Source organism: Rattus rattus, chromosome 1 (genome assembly GCF_011064425.1).
Source record: "Rattus rattus isolate New Zealand chromosome 1, Rrattus_CSIRO_v1, whole genome shotgun sequence".
Classification (NCBI taxonomy): Eukaryota; Metazoa; Chordata; class Mammalia; order Rodentia; family Muridae; genus Rattus; species Rattus rattus.
Window position 1 is genome coordinate 161,840,626 of NC_046154.1, and position 18,604 is coordinate 161,859,229.

Sequence of the window (18,604 nt, forward strand, 5' to 3'; positions counted from 1 at the left end):
ATCTTCACTAACCCCACATATGATAGAGGGCTAATATCTAAAATTATAAAGAACTCAAGATTTTGTTTGTATGTGAAAAAAACCCAAAACAACCTAAGCAAACAATGGGGTATTGTTGCAATAAAATTGTAAAAAAAATGCTGTGTTTTACCCCACACTAGATCTGGTACAGTAGCGCCCCATGATATATGTTAGATATCTTTATCTCAGTCAGCAAAGATTCTCACCTGATTTGCTCTATCCCATATCACACTGCTAATGGCTACTGCCTGAGTCTGGCAACAATCTTTCTACACGTCAAGTTCCCAAGGCGGGTTGCGGCCCTGCCAAACATACATATCCCAATTATGTGGTGGGCTAGCATATATAGCCACCACACCCTCTCTTGTACTTAAATCGCCACATGAAAGAACACACCATACAAAATCAATTGAAAAGATTTAAGTGCCCATCTAGACATGCAAAGCCCTGTACACATCATCGCTTAAGAGTATTCATAACAACTTGTAAATGTGCAGAGAGTAATCTTAATATCTGCCTCCATCATCTCTCTCTCTCTCTCTCTCTCTCTCTCTCTCTGTCCTCCCTCTCTCCCCCTCCCCTCTCCCCCTCTTTGATCCATCTCCATCCTCCCGGAATCTACCAAGCTTACAACCTCCTCTGCTATTCTTTTAAAGATCTTTATGTTTCTGACTTTTTTCTTTTTTTTTTTTCTGTAAAGAAAATAAAGCACCTGCAGGAGGGATCCCATGATAATTGGTAACATATTCAGTGTTGGTAAATTGCTTGCGCTATCCAGAAACCTTCACTAGATCAATCACTTTCCAGTACATTTCTTGAGATCTATTCATTCCTTGAAAACAACTCCACTGGGAAACCAACCCTTCAGCACATGAAACTTTTAGTCATCTCAGAACACTAACAATCACTTTATGCATATGGATGTTTTACAAATGTTTTAAGATTCATTATTTTTATCTTTTTCCTTTTTTTTTTTTTCAGAGCTGGGGACCGAACCCAGGGCCTTACGCTTCCTAGGCAAGCTCTCTACCACTGAACTAAATCCCCAACCCTCATTTTTATTACTTTTAATTATGTGCATGTGTGCATGAGTTCAGGGGGCAATAGAAAACAGTAGTTTTGTACATTTGCAACCAGGAATACAACTGACTATGAGCCAGCTGACTTGGGTACTGGGGGCTGAATTCAGAACTTCTGGAAACACTGGATTCTTAGTCAGTTTGGCTCCTGAATATTTATTTGTATAAATCATGGTTTTAAATGGTATTAAGAAATGTTATAAGTTAAATACATACCATAATTCAAACTTTTTGAAAGTATGCTATGAAGTGTATATATGTATAGATACCCATATATTCATATTTAAATAAATATATGAATACATAATATATTTGATGATTTTTATGTTCAAATTCTAGAGCAGTTTTGATCAAGAAATCCTTAAAAATATAATTATATATGGTAAATATTTGTCTGCTAATATTCAAAATGTGGCTTTCTGTTGATAGATTCTGTGAGAACAAATTTGAATCCTGAATATAAGGACCAATTCTTCACTATTTTTTTTACAATATGTGTTGTGTGGTATTGTCTACTATTTTATCTATTTATTCATGCATTTGTATTTATCAGTTACATTTAGGGAAATGATGCTAATTTATTTGTATTGTGAGCAAGTAGGAATTAATAATATAAATGTTTATTTAACATTAATACCTAAGGTTTAAATGAGTAATGGTCTTTGATGACTCATTAATAATCAAGTCACTAATGCATAACTTATGAAAATGAGCATCAGCTAGCATGTCTTGGCTAACATAAAAAATACCACACATTTTATTCATGTGTTGTGACCCTCTCAGCCTGGCAGGCTAGGAAAACTATGAATATCCCCATGAAAAGCAGAAGCAAACCTTGAGTGATAGGCCTTATCGACCTGAGCAGAAACATCTGTCTTGGCTGCAGCTGTGAGCTTTGATGTGCCAGAGCCAACAAGCTGCAGTCTTGGCATGTTGGACTTAAAAAGCTGCAGTTGTCATCTGGATTAATGAGCTGCAAAGATATGGAAACTTATCCCACTGCTGTGCTGTTGCTACCTCCACATTACTGTTCTGGGGATGGGTTTTGTGGTCTCTCCATTTATATACTCTAGTGCTAAATATTAAACTTTGAGCCTTGATCAAAACAGTGTCTTAGCTCCGTGTTTCTCTCATCTCCCTTCCCTTTTCATTTCCAGCGCTCCTTTCAGGTAGGCCCTGCTCGACCTTAAGTCGTTGGTTGGCTACAATGGGTATTCTTCAATTTGGCATTTAAACCATTCTTTCAAAGGCAACTTGAATTTGTAATATCTATATAATGTTTTAGCAAACATTAATTGATTATCCAATACAATATGGCAATTACTGAGAAAGTAAAACTGTTAAAACTATCTAGGAATGCAATTTTAATTGGATGATCAAGGATAGAGAGCTATTTTGTTATATTGTTGTTTATTCTATTTTGTTATTTTACTTGACCTTCAATGTACCTCTCATTCATAAGCCACATCGTTTCATGTACTTATGAAAACACCATCTTCCTTGCTAGGTTCATAAAGGCTTGCTTGTCTTGCTGATTCCTCGGGCTATAAATGAAGGGATTTAAAATGGGGGCTAGTGAAGTATTTAGTATGGCAACTATCTTGGTCAATGATGCTCTATTGGCAGCTGAGGGTTTAATGTACAAAACATGCAGCTGCCATAAGAGATGGAGATGACAATAGTGTGGGAAGAACACGTGGAAAAGGCCTTTGTCCTCTGCCTAGCAGAAGGAATCTTCACAATTGTTCCGATGATGTATGTGTGGGACAGAAATATTAACACCAAAGTGAACATTAGGGTAAAGACAGCACAGGATAACCCCATTCTCTCCAGGAACTTTGTGTCTGAACAAAAAAGTTGAAGCAGGGAGAAATAATTACAGGTATAGTGATCAATGATATTAGACTCACAGTAATCAAGCTGTAGAAGTAACATCAGTGCAGGGAAGATCAGTGTAGAAGTAACATCAGTGTAGCTAGGAGGCAAAGACCAGCATTGTGCAGACCTTCTGACTTGTAATGGTCAGGTAATGCAGGGGCTTGTAGATGACAGTGTAACTGTCATAGGACATGGCAGCTAGAAGGTAAAAATCAGTAATTCCCAAAAGAATGGAAAAAAATTACTGAGCTATAAAGTTGTTGAAGGATATGGCTTTATCCCTGAGATAACAGTGCCCAAAAACTTGGGTATGGTGACGGTTGTGAAAGATACTTCTAAAACAGAGAAATTTCTGAGGAAGAAATACATGGAAGTCTGGAGGTGAGAATCCAACAATGTGAGAGTGATCATGGTTGTATGGTTGCTTATTCTGCAGTTACTTTTTTTTCCTTCTGCCAAATCTAGATACAAAACCAGAAAGAATCAGGTAGATTTGAGGGTTCATGAAAATCAAAACAAGGGACTGTCATATTGTTCAAGTAGTATGCTGTTTCCACCTGTAGGGGAAATTTAAAGCTCTTCAGTACTAGTGATTCTTTGATTACATTTCTTTGTTCAGAGAACAACTCCACATTCAGGGCAGTTTGAAAAAGTTTGGAATCAAAAGTGTAATACAATACCTCTCATCTCAATAAGCAAGGAAATTATGAAAAATATTCTCTTGGGGTGTGTAGAGAAAAAAGTAATCTAAGACAGTTCAGTAATGATGTGAACTTAGTACAACTTGTTTGAGAACAGAATGAAGGTTCCCCAAATAGGAACTATGGATTTAGCATATATTCACGTGGCCCTGTTCTAAGGTATATATTCAAATAATGCTATTAGAAACAGGGTTTTACTTTTCATAGAAAGTGGAATGAGCTTGTAACTGATATACACCCAGGAAACATTAAGGACATCTTATGTTCAATCTGTACCATTTACTAGCCTGAAAGTCAGTTAACACCTTTTGCTCCATTGCCCATAATGTAAATATACAGTTTCTTGTGCAGGCAACTCAGTATCGCAGGGCAACTTTAAGTTATATGTGAACTTATGTGAAACATTTGAATATTATATCTACATGATCATGATTGTGAGTACATGTAGCTCAGTGTAATGACAACCAAATCATGTTTTCTCACTCCTTCATTTTCATGGCATGAGCAGTAACACTGGCTTTCTCAACATGTAAAACCTTCCATTCATTCCTGTCAATACAATACACCATGCTGTCCTTTCCTTTCAATCCTACATGACTTAGTGCAATCACAAAAGGAAAAGATTTCATTATCAAAGCTATTTTAATATGTGTTATGCTTAGCATAATGTTGCTTAAAGGAAGAGTTTGTCCAGCTAATGTTCCTTTTTATTTATTCACTTAGCATAATTCTCTTCTCTATGGTATACTGTGCAATTGTATTATTTATGTTTTTATCTTTGTATTGTAATGTGAGTTTTCTCAATTATTTATTTTATTTAATATGCATAATCACTTGTTTAAAAATCTGTTTTGAAAATTTTTAAATGAAATGCTTATAAGGGAATCTAGAATATGCACAAAGATGCACTCATATATAATTTTAAATAAATTGTGAAGTATTGTTTTGACTTTAGTGTTTCTTTGGTTTTGGTCAAAATTGTTATTTGTTAAATCTCCAGCTCATAAAGTATCTCATTATCAAATAGATAAGATTTGATTCCTATCATTAGTTGACATTCTTACAGTAAAATTATATTAAGCTCATATTTAAAAAGACACTAAAGTTAAAATAATTACAAACATTTTCATATATATATATATATATATATATATATACATACATACACACACACACACACATATGCTTTATGTGCTTTATGCTAGCCCTTTGAATGATCTCTCATGATAAAGCATATTTTCAATATGATATATGCCCTTAATTGAACATCATCCACATGTGAGTAAGTCTATGGTGGGTTTTAGAGAACTGGAAGAGCTGACTTTTGAATAATGATTCTTTTTTAATTTCCACATGCTCTAGCACTTTGTAAGTGACATTAAAATTAATGTACTTTATCTCTTAATATAAATGTTAATTATTTACATCAGAAAGTGTGACTAGTATTAGAAGTATGCTTAAAATAATCATAATACTGAAATTTCTGATTTATTTACTGATTTATTTTCCTTATGAAAATATTCTCAAATCATGCCTTTTCCAAGTCTCTACAATGAAATAAAGAACAACAATGACTCTTAGAATAAATTAGGTCTAGTATGGGTAATTTATATAAAATTAATGGGGAGAAACAATATTAGAAATTATATGATACTGAAAGGTAAAAATAATGCTCTTTTGAGAGAAAAGTTTGACTAATGGCATTTTAATTTTTGTATGTGTATTTGAATATTTTTAGTAATATTATAAGGTACAAAGTATGATCATTTTCTTCCATGATACATTAACTTTGAAAAGCCAGTATTTTCTCAACTTTCTCTGTATTTATCGATTTTTGATCAACCCTCATTAGATAAAAGTTATTAGAAAAATATACAGAGCACATCCCAAACATAATTTATTGATCACACTTTCTTAATTCTTTACACATTCCAATATTGAAGAGCTGTTTATAATTTTGGAGGATAGGAAAAATTAATTATTTAATTCAAGGTGTGAGTAATATCTACCTCAGCTTCAAATTTCAAATTGTGAAAAATACTCTATAAACAAGAAGTTAAATAATGAGGTAGAGAGGATTTAGGGTGAGTTGGGAGAGGGGAAAGAATATGACCAAAATATATTGTGAACAAAAGATTTAGATACATGCTAACAATAATTAAACAATATACAAGAAAAATATTTTTATAAAAGTACACACTCACTGAATGATCTGGATCATGTCGCAGGGATTCTTTTGAGACCTTTTTTTTACATTTGTATTTAGCAGACTTCTCTAAACTCACTGAATGATTAGATTTATTTTTACTAAAATTATTTCATTTAATCATTCTAACACATTTGTAAATCTTTTATTCTGATTCTCAAATGAAGAATCGGATTTGGTATTTTTCATTAATTTATACAAATGTCAAATGTCAGATATCAACAGATTACCTACAATTAAGATTATTTCTTCAAAAGAGCACTAAATATGTGTCAAAAACAGAATGAGATCTGTGGAGATAATGAATCTTTGCTTTTAACCAACAGAATACGTGGAAATTAGCCTAAACAGTCATGCCACATTTCAAAAAATAATTACAGTAAATCTTAAATTTGACAAAATTGAGCTCTCAATTGATGCTTAACTTTTAATGACTTCTACTTCCCTCTTTATGATCAACTTACCTGTGATTACACACAGCTTCTCAGAACTAATAGAGGAGTGGATGCATCGTCCATTGCTCTTTCTCTAAAAACTTCCTCTCCCAGGAAATGAGTTTGGGATTCCTTGTAAGTGTTTTTATCTATGTTTTCTCATTTTACTCAAAATAAATTTACTCCTTTGATTGCTAATACATAAGAAAGAATGCAGATGGACATGAACCATTCCAAGAGATGTTTTAAAATAATCATGATTTGTTAATATTTTATGTTGCAAGGAGTACTTAAAGTTTTATCCATTCACTCTGCAATTGACTCAAGGGACCAATTCACTGAATCAAAATTATCAGCAGAGGAATGTACATAAAACACTAGGGAATATCAACCATAATTGTATTAGTATCAATACTGGGAAAAGATGTTTGGGGACACTATCCAGTGAAACACAATAAGATCACCCAGAAAGAAGAAAGTTATCCTTTTTTTTACATGCAGTTTCAAATCTCCCTACTTTTAAATTTTTGACTACATTAAAAAGACTTACACTTTGTGTTCCTTTTATCTATTTACTAAATTGCTCAATGAAAATGAATTAATGTTATAATTTATGTGTCAAGTACATTAGGTTCATCTTCCTTGAGAAGACCATAAATACATTAATGCTAGATTGTTATTAAAGTTCAGTATTATTGTGCAAGATTTTAGCAAATGCTGTACAAAACAATAAAACATGGTTACTTAGTGTGCTTGCTTTTATTTAATTTTAAAAATCATTTCTTTTAGTTTTTGAGATCATAATATAATTACATGATCTGTCTCCTTTTCTTTCTTCCTTCCAAACTCAAACATATAGCTCCACTTAATCCTCTTTCAAACATATGGCCTCTTTTTTCATTAATTATCATCATAGACATGTATGTATAAAAATAAAATATATGAAGTCTGTATAATATTACTTTTATGTATGTTTTCATAAATATTATTTAGTGTTGAATAACAGTTGGTATGTTCTTCCCTGGGAAAGCTTATTTCTCAAACTTTTTGCTTGCTTTTTATTTTGTTTTATTTTTTGATGTTTTAATTTCAACATTTTTATGCAATATAGTCTAGTCATGGTTTTCAATTTCCAATCTCTTCTCAAATCCTCTCCATATTCTTACCCACCCAGCTCCATGCTAACTTTCTCTCTCTTGCTTGCTCTGTAAATCAAGTTATCATATTATCTAAAATTGGTCAGTGACTGCAATCAATTACTCAAGTTTCCTGAGCATTGGTTACTTATAAAGAGGAGATAGTGATGGTGATTTTCATGTAGTTATAAACATTAAATGTGACACAAGATAGGTCATACATATTTCAAAATGATATTTTATAAGTGTTTCTAGAACATTTTGTATTATTTGGCATATTTTATTTAGTTTTAAAATATTTCTTAAGATATATTTTATGAACATGAATGTTCTACCTACATGTATATATGTGTACCATGTGTTCATGGAAGTCAGAAAAAGGTATTGGCTCCCATGGGTGTTGGGAATTGAGCTTAGGTCCTCTGCAAAAGTAACCAGTGCTCCTGTCCACTATGAAATCTTGTCATATGCACTTCATCAGTGTAGCATAACGCATAATTTAAAAAAAATAGCACATTTAAAACTGTTTTGCAGGTAAAATAATGGTAATGGTGGGTACCTAAATATTGATCTGATTAGTGATAGTTCTAATATAACAGTCACATATATGATCATGTTTAAACTAAGTGGGTCACCAGTCAAAACTAAACATCATAAATCTTGAAAACAGACTGGAAGGGATGATGTGTGTTGATAAGGATAGGACAGTTATAAAAGAGAGAAGCATTGTGTGTATTAAGATTATTCTGTATACATGTGTGAGATTATAAAATAGCAAAACTAATAAAACACTAAAATGAAGATTACTCGGTCAGATAGCTATCCCAGAGTGTAAAAGCATTAATGATGCAACACTGGCAATCTAATATGGACCCCTGTGATTCACATCAAAAGATGGATCTGGTGCTACCCAGCAATGTTTGCAGCATGCCTACCACAATATTAAAGGCAAAGATAAGAGTAGGAAGCACAGAAGAGGAAACAAGAGAGACCCTGCCTCAGTTATGGAAGGTAAGAACTGACTCCAAAAAATTGTACTCTGACCTCAATGTATATACCATGGTACGTGCAGGACAATAACAATAATAAAACACACATACACACATAAACATGGAAGACATAGAAACAAGATCTAGGATTTCACCAAATCTAGGAAATAAACATACAATGAAACTCAAGTTGCTTGTTAGTGGATAGCATTTGTAATTTCAAGAAGTGAGGAATTATTTGGATAATGTACATGGCCTGAAAAATAATGTTTATTGCAGATCTTTAATATAGTACATGTACAAACTGTCTCATTTGTGACACAGAAGAGAAAGTTTGTGTTTGTTACAGCAGTAATATCTCTATAAAAACAGAATATAAAGTATTTTATTAAGAATAATCAGCCAAGTAATTTAAGTTCTACAGTAACTAGTTTTCCATTCATAATTACATTCATATTTTAAATTTTTAGTTTTTTTAAATTTGGGATTATAACATAATCTCTTTTGTTTTCTGTCTAAAAACCTCCCATATAATCTCTATTCTCTTTCAAATTCATGGCCTCTTTTTTCAGTGTGTGTGTGTGTATGTGTGTGTGTGTGTGTGTGTGTGTGTGCATTTGTATTCTTAATTAAAACCTTAGAATGTCACATATATACATATATATATAGTATGTCACATATACATATATATATATACATATATATATATATATATACACACACATACATACATACATATATACAGGGCTAACAATTTGCCATAGTTCTTTTAACCAGATTGAAGGGTGTGATCATGTCTGTGATCCAAGCTATTTTGGAAAATGAGGTTTAAGAAATAGCGATTCAGCCAAGCCTGGGCTACAAAGAGGAAGCACAAGAGTAACTTGGTGAGAGAGCATTGAGATAGGCTCTGTAAGATCAGTAAAAAATATAAAGGGTTTAAATTTTGATTAAGTTTTATTGAATATGTAAAATGACATCTCTTCATATAAACACATTTTTTTTTCATTTGTTTCTGTAAAACCCTACCTTATGAACCAAGTCTTTAAAAGCTTGTTTTACTTGGTGGTTCCTCAAGGTATAAATAAAAGGGTTCAACATGGGAGCAACTGAAGTGCTGAGAATAGCCACTGTTTTGGTGAGTGATGCTCTTTCATTTGCTGATGGCTTCACATAGATAAATATACAGCTTCCATAAGACATGGAGATGACAATCATGTGAGAGGAACAGGTGGAGAAAGCCTTTTTTCTCTGACTGGCAGATGGAATTCTTAAAATAGTCCTGAAAATGCACATGTAAGATAAAATCACCAATGTCAACGTGAACAGTAGAGTAAACAGAGCAACATAGAAACCAATCACTTCTAGGAGCCAGGTGTCTGAGCAAGACAGCTGTAAAAGGGGAAAATAGTCACAGCAGAAATGGTCAATGACATTGGAAGCACAGAAATCCAACTTTAGGACCAGCATAAGTGGTGGGAAGATGGTCAGGAATCCTGCTAGCCATGAGGTGAGGACAAAATGGGTGCAGGCTTTCTGATTCATGATGAGGGTGTAGTGAAGTGGCTTGCAGATGGCAACATAGCGATCATAAGACATAGTGGTTAGAAGAAAAAATTCTGTCACCCCCATGAAGATGAAGAAAAATAACTGAGCCAAACAGTTATTATAGGAAATGGTCTTGACTTGAGTAATTATTGATGCTAAAAATCTGGGAATGGAAACACTGGTGAACATAATTTCTAAAAAGGAGAAATTACGAAGGAAATAATACATAGGAGTCTTTAAGTGAGAGTCCAGCAATGTGAGTATTATGATGGTTAGGTTTCCAATGATGCTTACTATGTAAGTTATTAATAAAAAGACGAAGATTACTACCTGAAGCTCTCTATTGCCTGATATTCCCAAGAGCACAAACTCTGTAATTATAGTGTAGTTTTTCATACTTATTTTCTCTTCTAATAAAATATAATGATGAAAAAGTGATCAAACAGTTTATATAATGGGGTGAAATTTAAATATCTATATATTGACATTACCATCTCCAAAACGATTTCTTTTAAAAATTACTACATGTGCATTTGCAATATTTCAACTAACATATTGATAATTAGTATTGTCTTCCTTTATAAATACATATAGGTGTCATTCACTTATCATCAAAGCATGCAGGTCAAAGCCAATACTTCTTCATTACTACTGAAATAGAGACCATATACTATATTGAAAAGGGAAATATACTTATGTATCATTGCTTAAAATTCCCTTCTTAATGTTTTCATATGAAACATTTGCTTACATACAAAATTTCTATAAGAGTAATAAAACCAGGAAAGACAGATTGCTCCATGGTAATTATTAACTTTTCCAATAATTTGAACACTGTCATGAAGTAGCTTCCTGGAAAGCACATGTATTAATTTCTAGTTTCTGACAATATCTGCTATTACAACTGATATATAATAATATTTAAAGTCAATTCTGATGCCATTTGAAACTTATATGATTTATTGATAGAATTCAATGAACAAATATATAATGCATAATATTGTAAAATTTTACATTCTTACAAAAATCATTTTCATGTATAACCACAAGTACCTGTGTGCTTGCAACCAGAGAGATGTAGGATTGCCATTATATTGGTTATGATAAGAGTAACATTTGTCAACTATCTAGAAGACAGAAATATAATAAACAATACATTTATATGATTATCATATGAAATAGTTTAATTAAAAATGATCTTTTAAGGGGATGGGGATTTAGCTCAGTGGTAGAGCACTTGCCTAGCTAGCGCACAAGGCCCTGGGTTTGGTCCCCAGCGCTGGAAAAAAAAGAAAAAAAATGATCTTTTAAATATTTGCTTAGTATTTTTACCCTTACTTTTATGAGAACTAAAAGGAATTCATAGGGAAACTTTGTTCTTTGTGTGGAAATATAGCATTGCTTTCCTTCTTGAAGACTCTCCAGATTAAATTTAACAATTGTTAGATTTACTTTATTGAACATGTATGGTATAAGTGACATGGCCTCTAGCTGACCTGTTTAATACTAATACCCAGTAAACAACATAATGTCTGTGGCATAAGTTTTCCATTATTTTGTGATTTTTTTTCTCTGTCTCTAACAGGACATGCCCATCTTGGCCAGAGGTAATTAATAAAAATTATTAGTCATTTCCACTTTTCCATGTAATGTTTTTGATAATAAGTGATGTACTTTTTGCAGTATACATATTTGTCAATAATTTATCATTAAACATGCAAGTCAAAAGCCAACTTATTATTATTTGAGAAATTGTTGAACTATATTAAATGTTTTTCTACTAAGAATAAATGTTAAAATAGTAATTAAAGTTCTCCAGTTCTTTTTAATTAATAGAATTTTAAATAACAGACAGAATGAGCTTATTTAAAACGCAGAACTTTCCTTTCTTATATTGTTTAGCTATACATTATAAGTGTATAATTACCATTTAAAATGTAATCTTAAAATTTCCCAAAATGTGAAATATATTTTAATATATTCTTCAGAATAATTTTTGGCATTCAGTTTTTTGGCATTCATGTACATATATATGTGTAGTGGGAGAGTTTTACTATATACCTTTGATTGACCTGGAACTCACTATGTAGAGCAGACTGGCCTGGAATTCATAGAGATATGCCTGCCTCTCTATATAATATTCTTAATCCTTCTATGTGATCAAAATTATGACGAGGAACTGCATTATAAAATTTTCTGAGTTGAATCACAATAATTCTTTAATTTCTAGGGAAAAGTGTATGGTGAGACATTTTAAAGTTCTCTGTAGAAGGTAAAGAATGAATATTACATAAGAATAAGACAACTTTACCTTCTTTTCACTATAAATCCCAGAGAGACTAGTTTGAAGAAAGGAAGGAAGCAAGCAGAGTTTAATTCAGGAGGTGTTATGCAGTCATGACATACCTGTTTAGAAATCACAGCAGTATAGGAAGATAAAAATATTGTAAGTCAATTATCTGATGCAATAAACTCACTCTCCCTTCAGCCAAACTTAACTTTCCTAATAAACACATGGGTTCTACACTCGGGACATAATTTATTCTTTATTATCTGGGGGATTAGTTGAAACTGAGTGAACTATACTGCAAAGGATGCTTTTATAAGAGTAGTATTTTAATTTTATTCATCTTTACATCTCAAGTGCACAGAAAAAAGTAAACAAATGAAAACATTTTAATATCTTCACATATCAGAAAACTTTGCTTGCTCCTGGTGAGAGTACAACATGTTACATTCATTACCAAAATCAATAAGGACCTTTCTAAACAGCTAAAATTAAAAGTAGCACATGACCCATTCATAGGTATTAACCCAAAGGACTTGAAGCATTCGTGTCGCATTTGCTCAATTCACAATACCAAGAAAATGGGACCAGCTTAGTTGTTCAATAACAGATTAATGTGTGGAACACTCACAAAATGAAATTTTATTTAACCATAAACAAAAAAATTAAATAGTAAAATTTGTAGGAAGATAACTTGATCTGAAAATTATTATACTGGATAAAGTAACTTAGGCTCAGAAAATAAAAAAAAGAATTGAATTTTTAGGCATACTCTATTTTAATTTTTATATGGGTGCAGATGTCTACGGCACATATATTCATATGAGGCTGTGATTATGAGTCTAGGCCATAAAACTTGATGTCAGAAAAGAGGCTTTAAAGACATAGAAGAATACATATAACATAAAATGAAGAGAACTAGTTGGGAGGAAAGGGTACAGGTTGGGGTTGGTTGGGAGAGAAGTAGGAAGGAACACTATTACTGGTGTTCTAATTTAAAATCACAAAGCATCAAATAGAATATTTAAATTAAAAAATAAAATGTTAAACTAATACATATTTATAAAATAAATACATAATAGTTATAGTAGCAAGAGGGACATATAGAATGGTTTTACAGTTCCTAAATATATTTAATCTCTATTTCTGTCATCTCCATCTCACTCTCCATATGTGTGTGTGTGCATACATATATATATATATATATATATAGATAGATAGATAGATAGATAGATAGATAGATAGATAATCTTAGTGTAGATATGGCAGATGACATCTGTCAAGACAACAGAGAATATGAGTTTAGCAATTATACATTTTTAAAATTTGGTATTTTCTGCCTGCTCCTAGAAGTGTTGCAGTTGTGACTGCTGTATCACATGTAAGTGACAGAGAGGAAAAAGGCTATTTCTACACTCAGTGTTCTGATCTATGAATATCTGAATGATTAATAGCCTAACAATCCCTGAACAAGAGCAACCTGAGAGTATCAATTCAGCACCAGGAGGCTTGGACAAGGAGTTATTCTGAGATGATGACCAGTTTGGTGCCAGGTAGGCCCAGACAATTTCCATGACCAAGAGCAAGCTAGAGGCTAGACAAACCGAACTTGAGACTGTGAGTCCCAGTGGCAGTAAGTCCAAGACCAAGGACTGTTCCATGTGGTCACATGGGGAGGCCAGGTGATGAGAAAGCCTGAGATGACCATCAGAATGGTGTCATGGGGCCTGGACAGGAAACTAGCTTGAGACAGACCACCAGTTGGCCATACTGGAGCCCTGGGTGGTGGGGTTCAGATAATGCCCAAGATGGCCCCTGCAAGGTGCCATAATGCATGAGCAGTGCATAGCACTCCTGAGTCCACTTCTGATATGACTCCAGACACTCAGAGACTCCAGGGACCATGAAGAGGAGCAAGTAAGTGATGGAGGAATGAAAGAGAAACAAAAGGGCATGGGCACTATGAAGATGGGCAGATCTGGAGACTCAAGGGTAGTGAGGAACAGTTTGATAAAGTAAATAGGTATGTCACCTGGAACCATGGTGTGGTCCTAACCTGTGCTGCCACATCTGGGTCTCTGGCCCTGAGACAGTGGGTATCTGTTACCACCAAGGGCCAGGCAGATACCCCTGGTCTGGGCTGCCATCTGGGGACTTGTTGATATTTGAGTACTATGCAGAACTGGTCCCACCCCCTTATGAGCACTGTGGGAAAGCTGGTCTTGCCCCTAGCTAGTTGCTGTACTCAGAAGAGCCGCTGGGAGTTCAGGTGAGCCAAACTCTGGGGATATCAGTGTAGGAATGCTGTTCTTATCACTCATCTGGGCAGTGATGTAGACCAGGGAAAAATATCTTCCTGAGCCTACTGCCAGTTGCCACCTTTAGCACAAAGAAGAGCTGGCCCCTGGGTTATCAAAATGGGAGAATTGCCCCTGCCCCTCACCTGTTGCAGAACTTGGGGAAGCAAACCATGCACCTCTTTTGGAATGCACAGTGCAGTTGGGACCTGATGTGGGGTTGTGGGTGAGCAAGCCTGTCTGCACGAGTATGAGAGGGATCCCCTACCCCGACTTTTGTCGTAACCACCAAAGACTGGCAGGAGAGTTGGCTGAAATGGGTCATGAGAGTGGGAGAGCATTCCGTGAACTTAACTGGGCAGAAGAGTAGAACTGACCCCAATGGCTGAGTAGTGGGTGACTACAGACCTAAGTGTATGAGTGTGGGAGAGCTGGTTCTGCCTCTTTTCTACTGGGCAGTGGCACACCTCTGCCTCATCATTTACCATCTATAGCAGGCAGGAGAGCTGGTCCTTGGATCATAAGAATGGGAGGACTATTTTCCAGAAGAGATATTGAGTATATTTTATTATTTGTTCTATTTGTTCTTCAATTGTTTTTGTGTTATTTAATAGTAAGTTGTTTATTTCTGTACATTAGTGTGAAATTTTAAATTTTGTATGCTATTACACAAGTAATGGGCTTCATCATGGAAGTTTTATGAATACATAGGTCATTATTCTTAATTCTCATCCATACCCTCCACTTCTCATCTCATCCCCCCACTATCCTCTAGTCCCTTTCTACCCTACCATTTCACAAGACAGTCTTCCTTCAGCTTTCATGTCCCGTGTTCCATAGTCATTCCTTTTATGCTCTAGTTTACTTTTTAAAAAATATGAGCAATCTGTATAAAAGTTGATGTGAAATTAAGAGGACATCTTTAAGTCAAGATGTCCTCTTAATTTCAGTTATAGCTGGGAAACAGTAGACTACCCATGACTGGTAAATTGTTCTTCTTTAAATCAATCCAGATTTGAAGAACATTATATTCTAACCTGATTACTGTAACAGATATGGAAACAGATAGTTTGCACGAGTAGAAGCCAACAGCATTTACGATGAATATAGTCCTAGCCTAGAAATCCTGTGTGTAGGATGATTTATGTAATTATATCCACATTTGCAAAGTTATAGGTGTACAGGAAATACAAAAATACATTTTCTTCTTTCAATAAAAGATGGGACATTATGCATATAACAATTGATGAGAGCTAGATCCCTCAGAGAGTTCTTTTATGTTTCATTTTGGAGTGTGGATTTATTTGTTTTTTTTTTTCTCAAGTTCCACAAAGAATGTCATTTGGATTATGAGAGGGATTGTATTGTCAGTAGACTGCTTTTGGCAATATAACTAAATCAACATCAGTTCTACTAATCTATGATCACTGAAAGTTCTTTTATCCATTATTTCTTTTGAATCTTGGTCTTATTTACATGATGCATATTCTTGTCTTCTTCTTTTGTTGTATTTCCCTAACAATAGTTAACAGCCTATTCTGTTGACCTGTAAACACAGTTACAATGGTTATTATTTTCCTTTTCACCAATAAAGGATCATCCATGTAGGAGTTGGGAAGAGAGTAAGTCTATGGTGTCACATCTTTTGATTGTAAATAGTGGTGGGGCCAGCAACATTGTCCAGTAATTAGAGTTAATTGTGTCAAGGCCTGATGACTTGAATTAATCCCTTGAATCTCACAGGAAGCAAGAAAAAAATGACATCCAAAAGTTGTCCTCTGACCTCCATATGTGGGCTTTGGAAACACTCACTTACATTTAGATACACACACATACACACACTCCAAGGCTAACTAAATGAAATAAAGAAAGAAATAATAAAACAAAAAATAGTAAAACATAGTTTTGCAGTTGCTAGGATGAATGTGGAAGCTGCTATGATACCAACACATATTAACTCTTAGAGAATGTTAAAATTTTTCCAACAAAGCCTGTTCTCATCACCATGGTTCAGATTTGCTCACTTTCTTGGTAATACGGGTAGACAATAGAAATGCTATTAGAAATGATGGCTTTGTAGATATAAATATCAAGAGCAAGACCTATATGGCTATGCCTAATCTGTACAACTAGAAGCTATACTATGAACATCCAAAGGAAAGCAGAAAGGAAAGCAAAGCTTCAGCCATTGACCCTGCATGATATTATAAAAGTGCCAAGCAAGGTATAATAGCTATAGCAATATAGCAATAGTGGCTTGAATTATTATGGGTTTAGTAATCACTCAAGGAGGAAGACAGAGGGCATGCTTTAAAATTGCTATTGTGAACTCAGACAAATCTCATGGCAAATGAAGTCACAGGCACCAGGAAGAAAGTAATTGCTATTGGTTTGTTCAATGAATATAATGCATCTTTTAAACTTATTTCTCTTGGATATTTATGGTTTTGCTCATAGATTATCACTTCTGGGAACCTTGGAGATATAAATGTGAATATTCACAAAGAAACAAATTAATATATACTTGATTTATATCACAAACAAAACTCAAGCTTAGGAGAATTATATAAATATAATAATATAATACTTGATAATTTTAAAATCTTGGAAGAAAACTTGGAGGTCAACTTCACATTGCTATTTTTTATTTTTAAAAATATTTTTTTTTATTTTCTGTGTATGAATGTTCTGTCTGCATGTGTGTCTGTATACCACATATGTGCTGGGCTTGTGGAGACCAGAAGAAGGTGTTATATTTACTGGGACTGGAGTTGCATGCTGTTTTGATGTCATATGGGCGTTAGGATTCAAATGCAGGTCTTGCTTAAGAAAGTCAAAACTCTTAATCATACAGCAATCTTTCTAATCCTAGTTACACAGTTCTCATTGATGATTAGAAAGGTGTGATACCAAAGACACAGAGCAAAAACAAAAAATAAATAAGATTACACCAACATAAAACAAAACAAACAAAATAAGAAGATAGTGCATATAAGCATATCTTATATAAATTAAAACCCAGAGGTCCCCCGCAGTCCAGACACCACCCAGACCTGACGGGACCCAGTCAACAGTTCTCTGCACCCAAATCCCATGGGAGGGAGAGCTAAACCTTCAGAGGGGCAGACACGCCTGGGAAGCCAGAAGAGGCTACACTCTCCCCACATTTCTGACTCCAGAGGAAAACACCTAATGCCATCTGGGACTCAGGTGCACAGGGGCTCCTGGAAAAGGTGGCACAGGCTCTCCGGGATTGCTGCCATCACGGAGAACTCAAAACCAGCACCCCACGAGCAACTTGAGCCGCGGGACCAGAGGTATGACCAACTTTTCTGCTCCAAACAACCTGTCTGGTGGACTCAGGCACACAGAGGCAAAATTCCTCTGGGATCAGACACTTCCCGTTGTTAGTTGGAGCCCCAACCTCGCTGATCCTGGCCCACTGTTCCAACCCCTTGGGAGAGAGAGCTCACTGCCGGGACAGGTGGGCACTCCTGAGACTACAGAGCGGGAGAGACCGCCAATATTGCCCACCCCTGCCCACATCCCTGGCCCAAGAGGAAACTGTTTAAGGCCTCTGGGAACTGGAATATAGGGGCCCTTGAGCATCAGGTCCCAAGAAGTACAAACACTGCCCTGATCTGAAGGAACCAGTCAACAGTTCTCTGCACCCAAACTCATGGGAGGGAGAGCTAAAACTTCAGAAGGGCAGACATGCCTGAGAAGACAAAAGAGAATACACTCGCTCACATTTCTGACTCCAGAGGAAAATACCTAACACCAATTGGGACCCCAGTGCACAGCGACTCCGGGAAAAGGAGGCGCAGGCCCTCCTTGTTGCCGCCCTCAGGGAGAGCTCAAAAGCAGCCGCCCAGGAGCAACTTGAGCCATGGGACCAGAGGTAAGACCAACTTTTCTGCTCCAAGAGACCTGCCTGGTGGACTCAGGACACAGGCCCACTGGAACAGCTGAAGAGCAGTAGACAGGAAAGACTACACACCCAAAAGCAGAACACTCTGTTCCCATAA

The 18,604-nt window shown here is 35.0% G+C and overlaps 1 protein-coding gene and 2 pseudogenes across 1 annotated transcript; 1 reads left to right on the top strand and 2 right to left on the bottom strand.

Annotated features, from left to right (window-relative positions):
• Positions 1 to 2,580: 2,580 nt before the first annotated feature.
• Positions 2,581 to 3,171, bottom strand: LOC116911038 (annotated as a pseudogene).
• A 6,278-nt stretch (positions 3,172 to 9,449) lies between these two features.
• On the bottom strand, positions 9,450 to 10,388 carry LOC116889957 (olfactory receptor 6C3-like). Its single transcript, XM_032890759.1, has one exon. It carries the CDS (start codon positions 10,386 to 10,388, stop codon positions 9,450 to 9,452), a length of 939 nt encoding a protein of 312 aa, XP_032746650.1.
• A 3,230-nt stretch (positions 10,389 to 13,618) lies between these two features.
• LOC116890549 lies at positions 13,619 to 13,742 on the top strand (annotated as a pseudogene).
• Positions 13,743 to 18,604: the final 4,862 nt, after the last annotated feature.

Bases quoted from the DNA above. Each gene is read 5' to 3' on its own strand.
- LOC116889957 (XM_032890759.1), bottom strand. From the start codon at position 10,388: ATGAAAAACTACACTATAATTACAGAGTTTGTGCTCTTGGGAATATCA.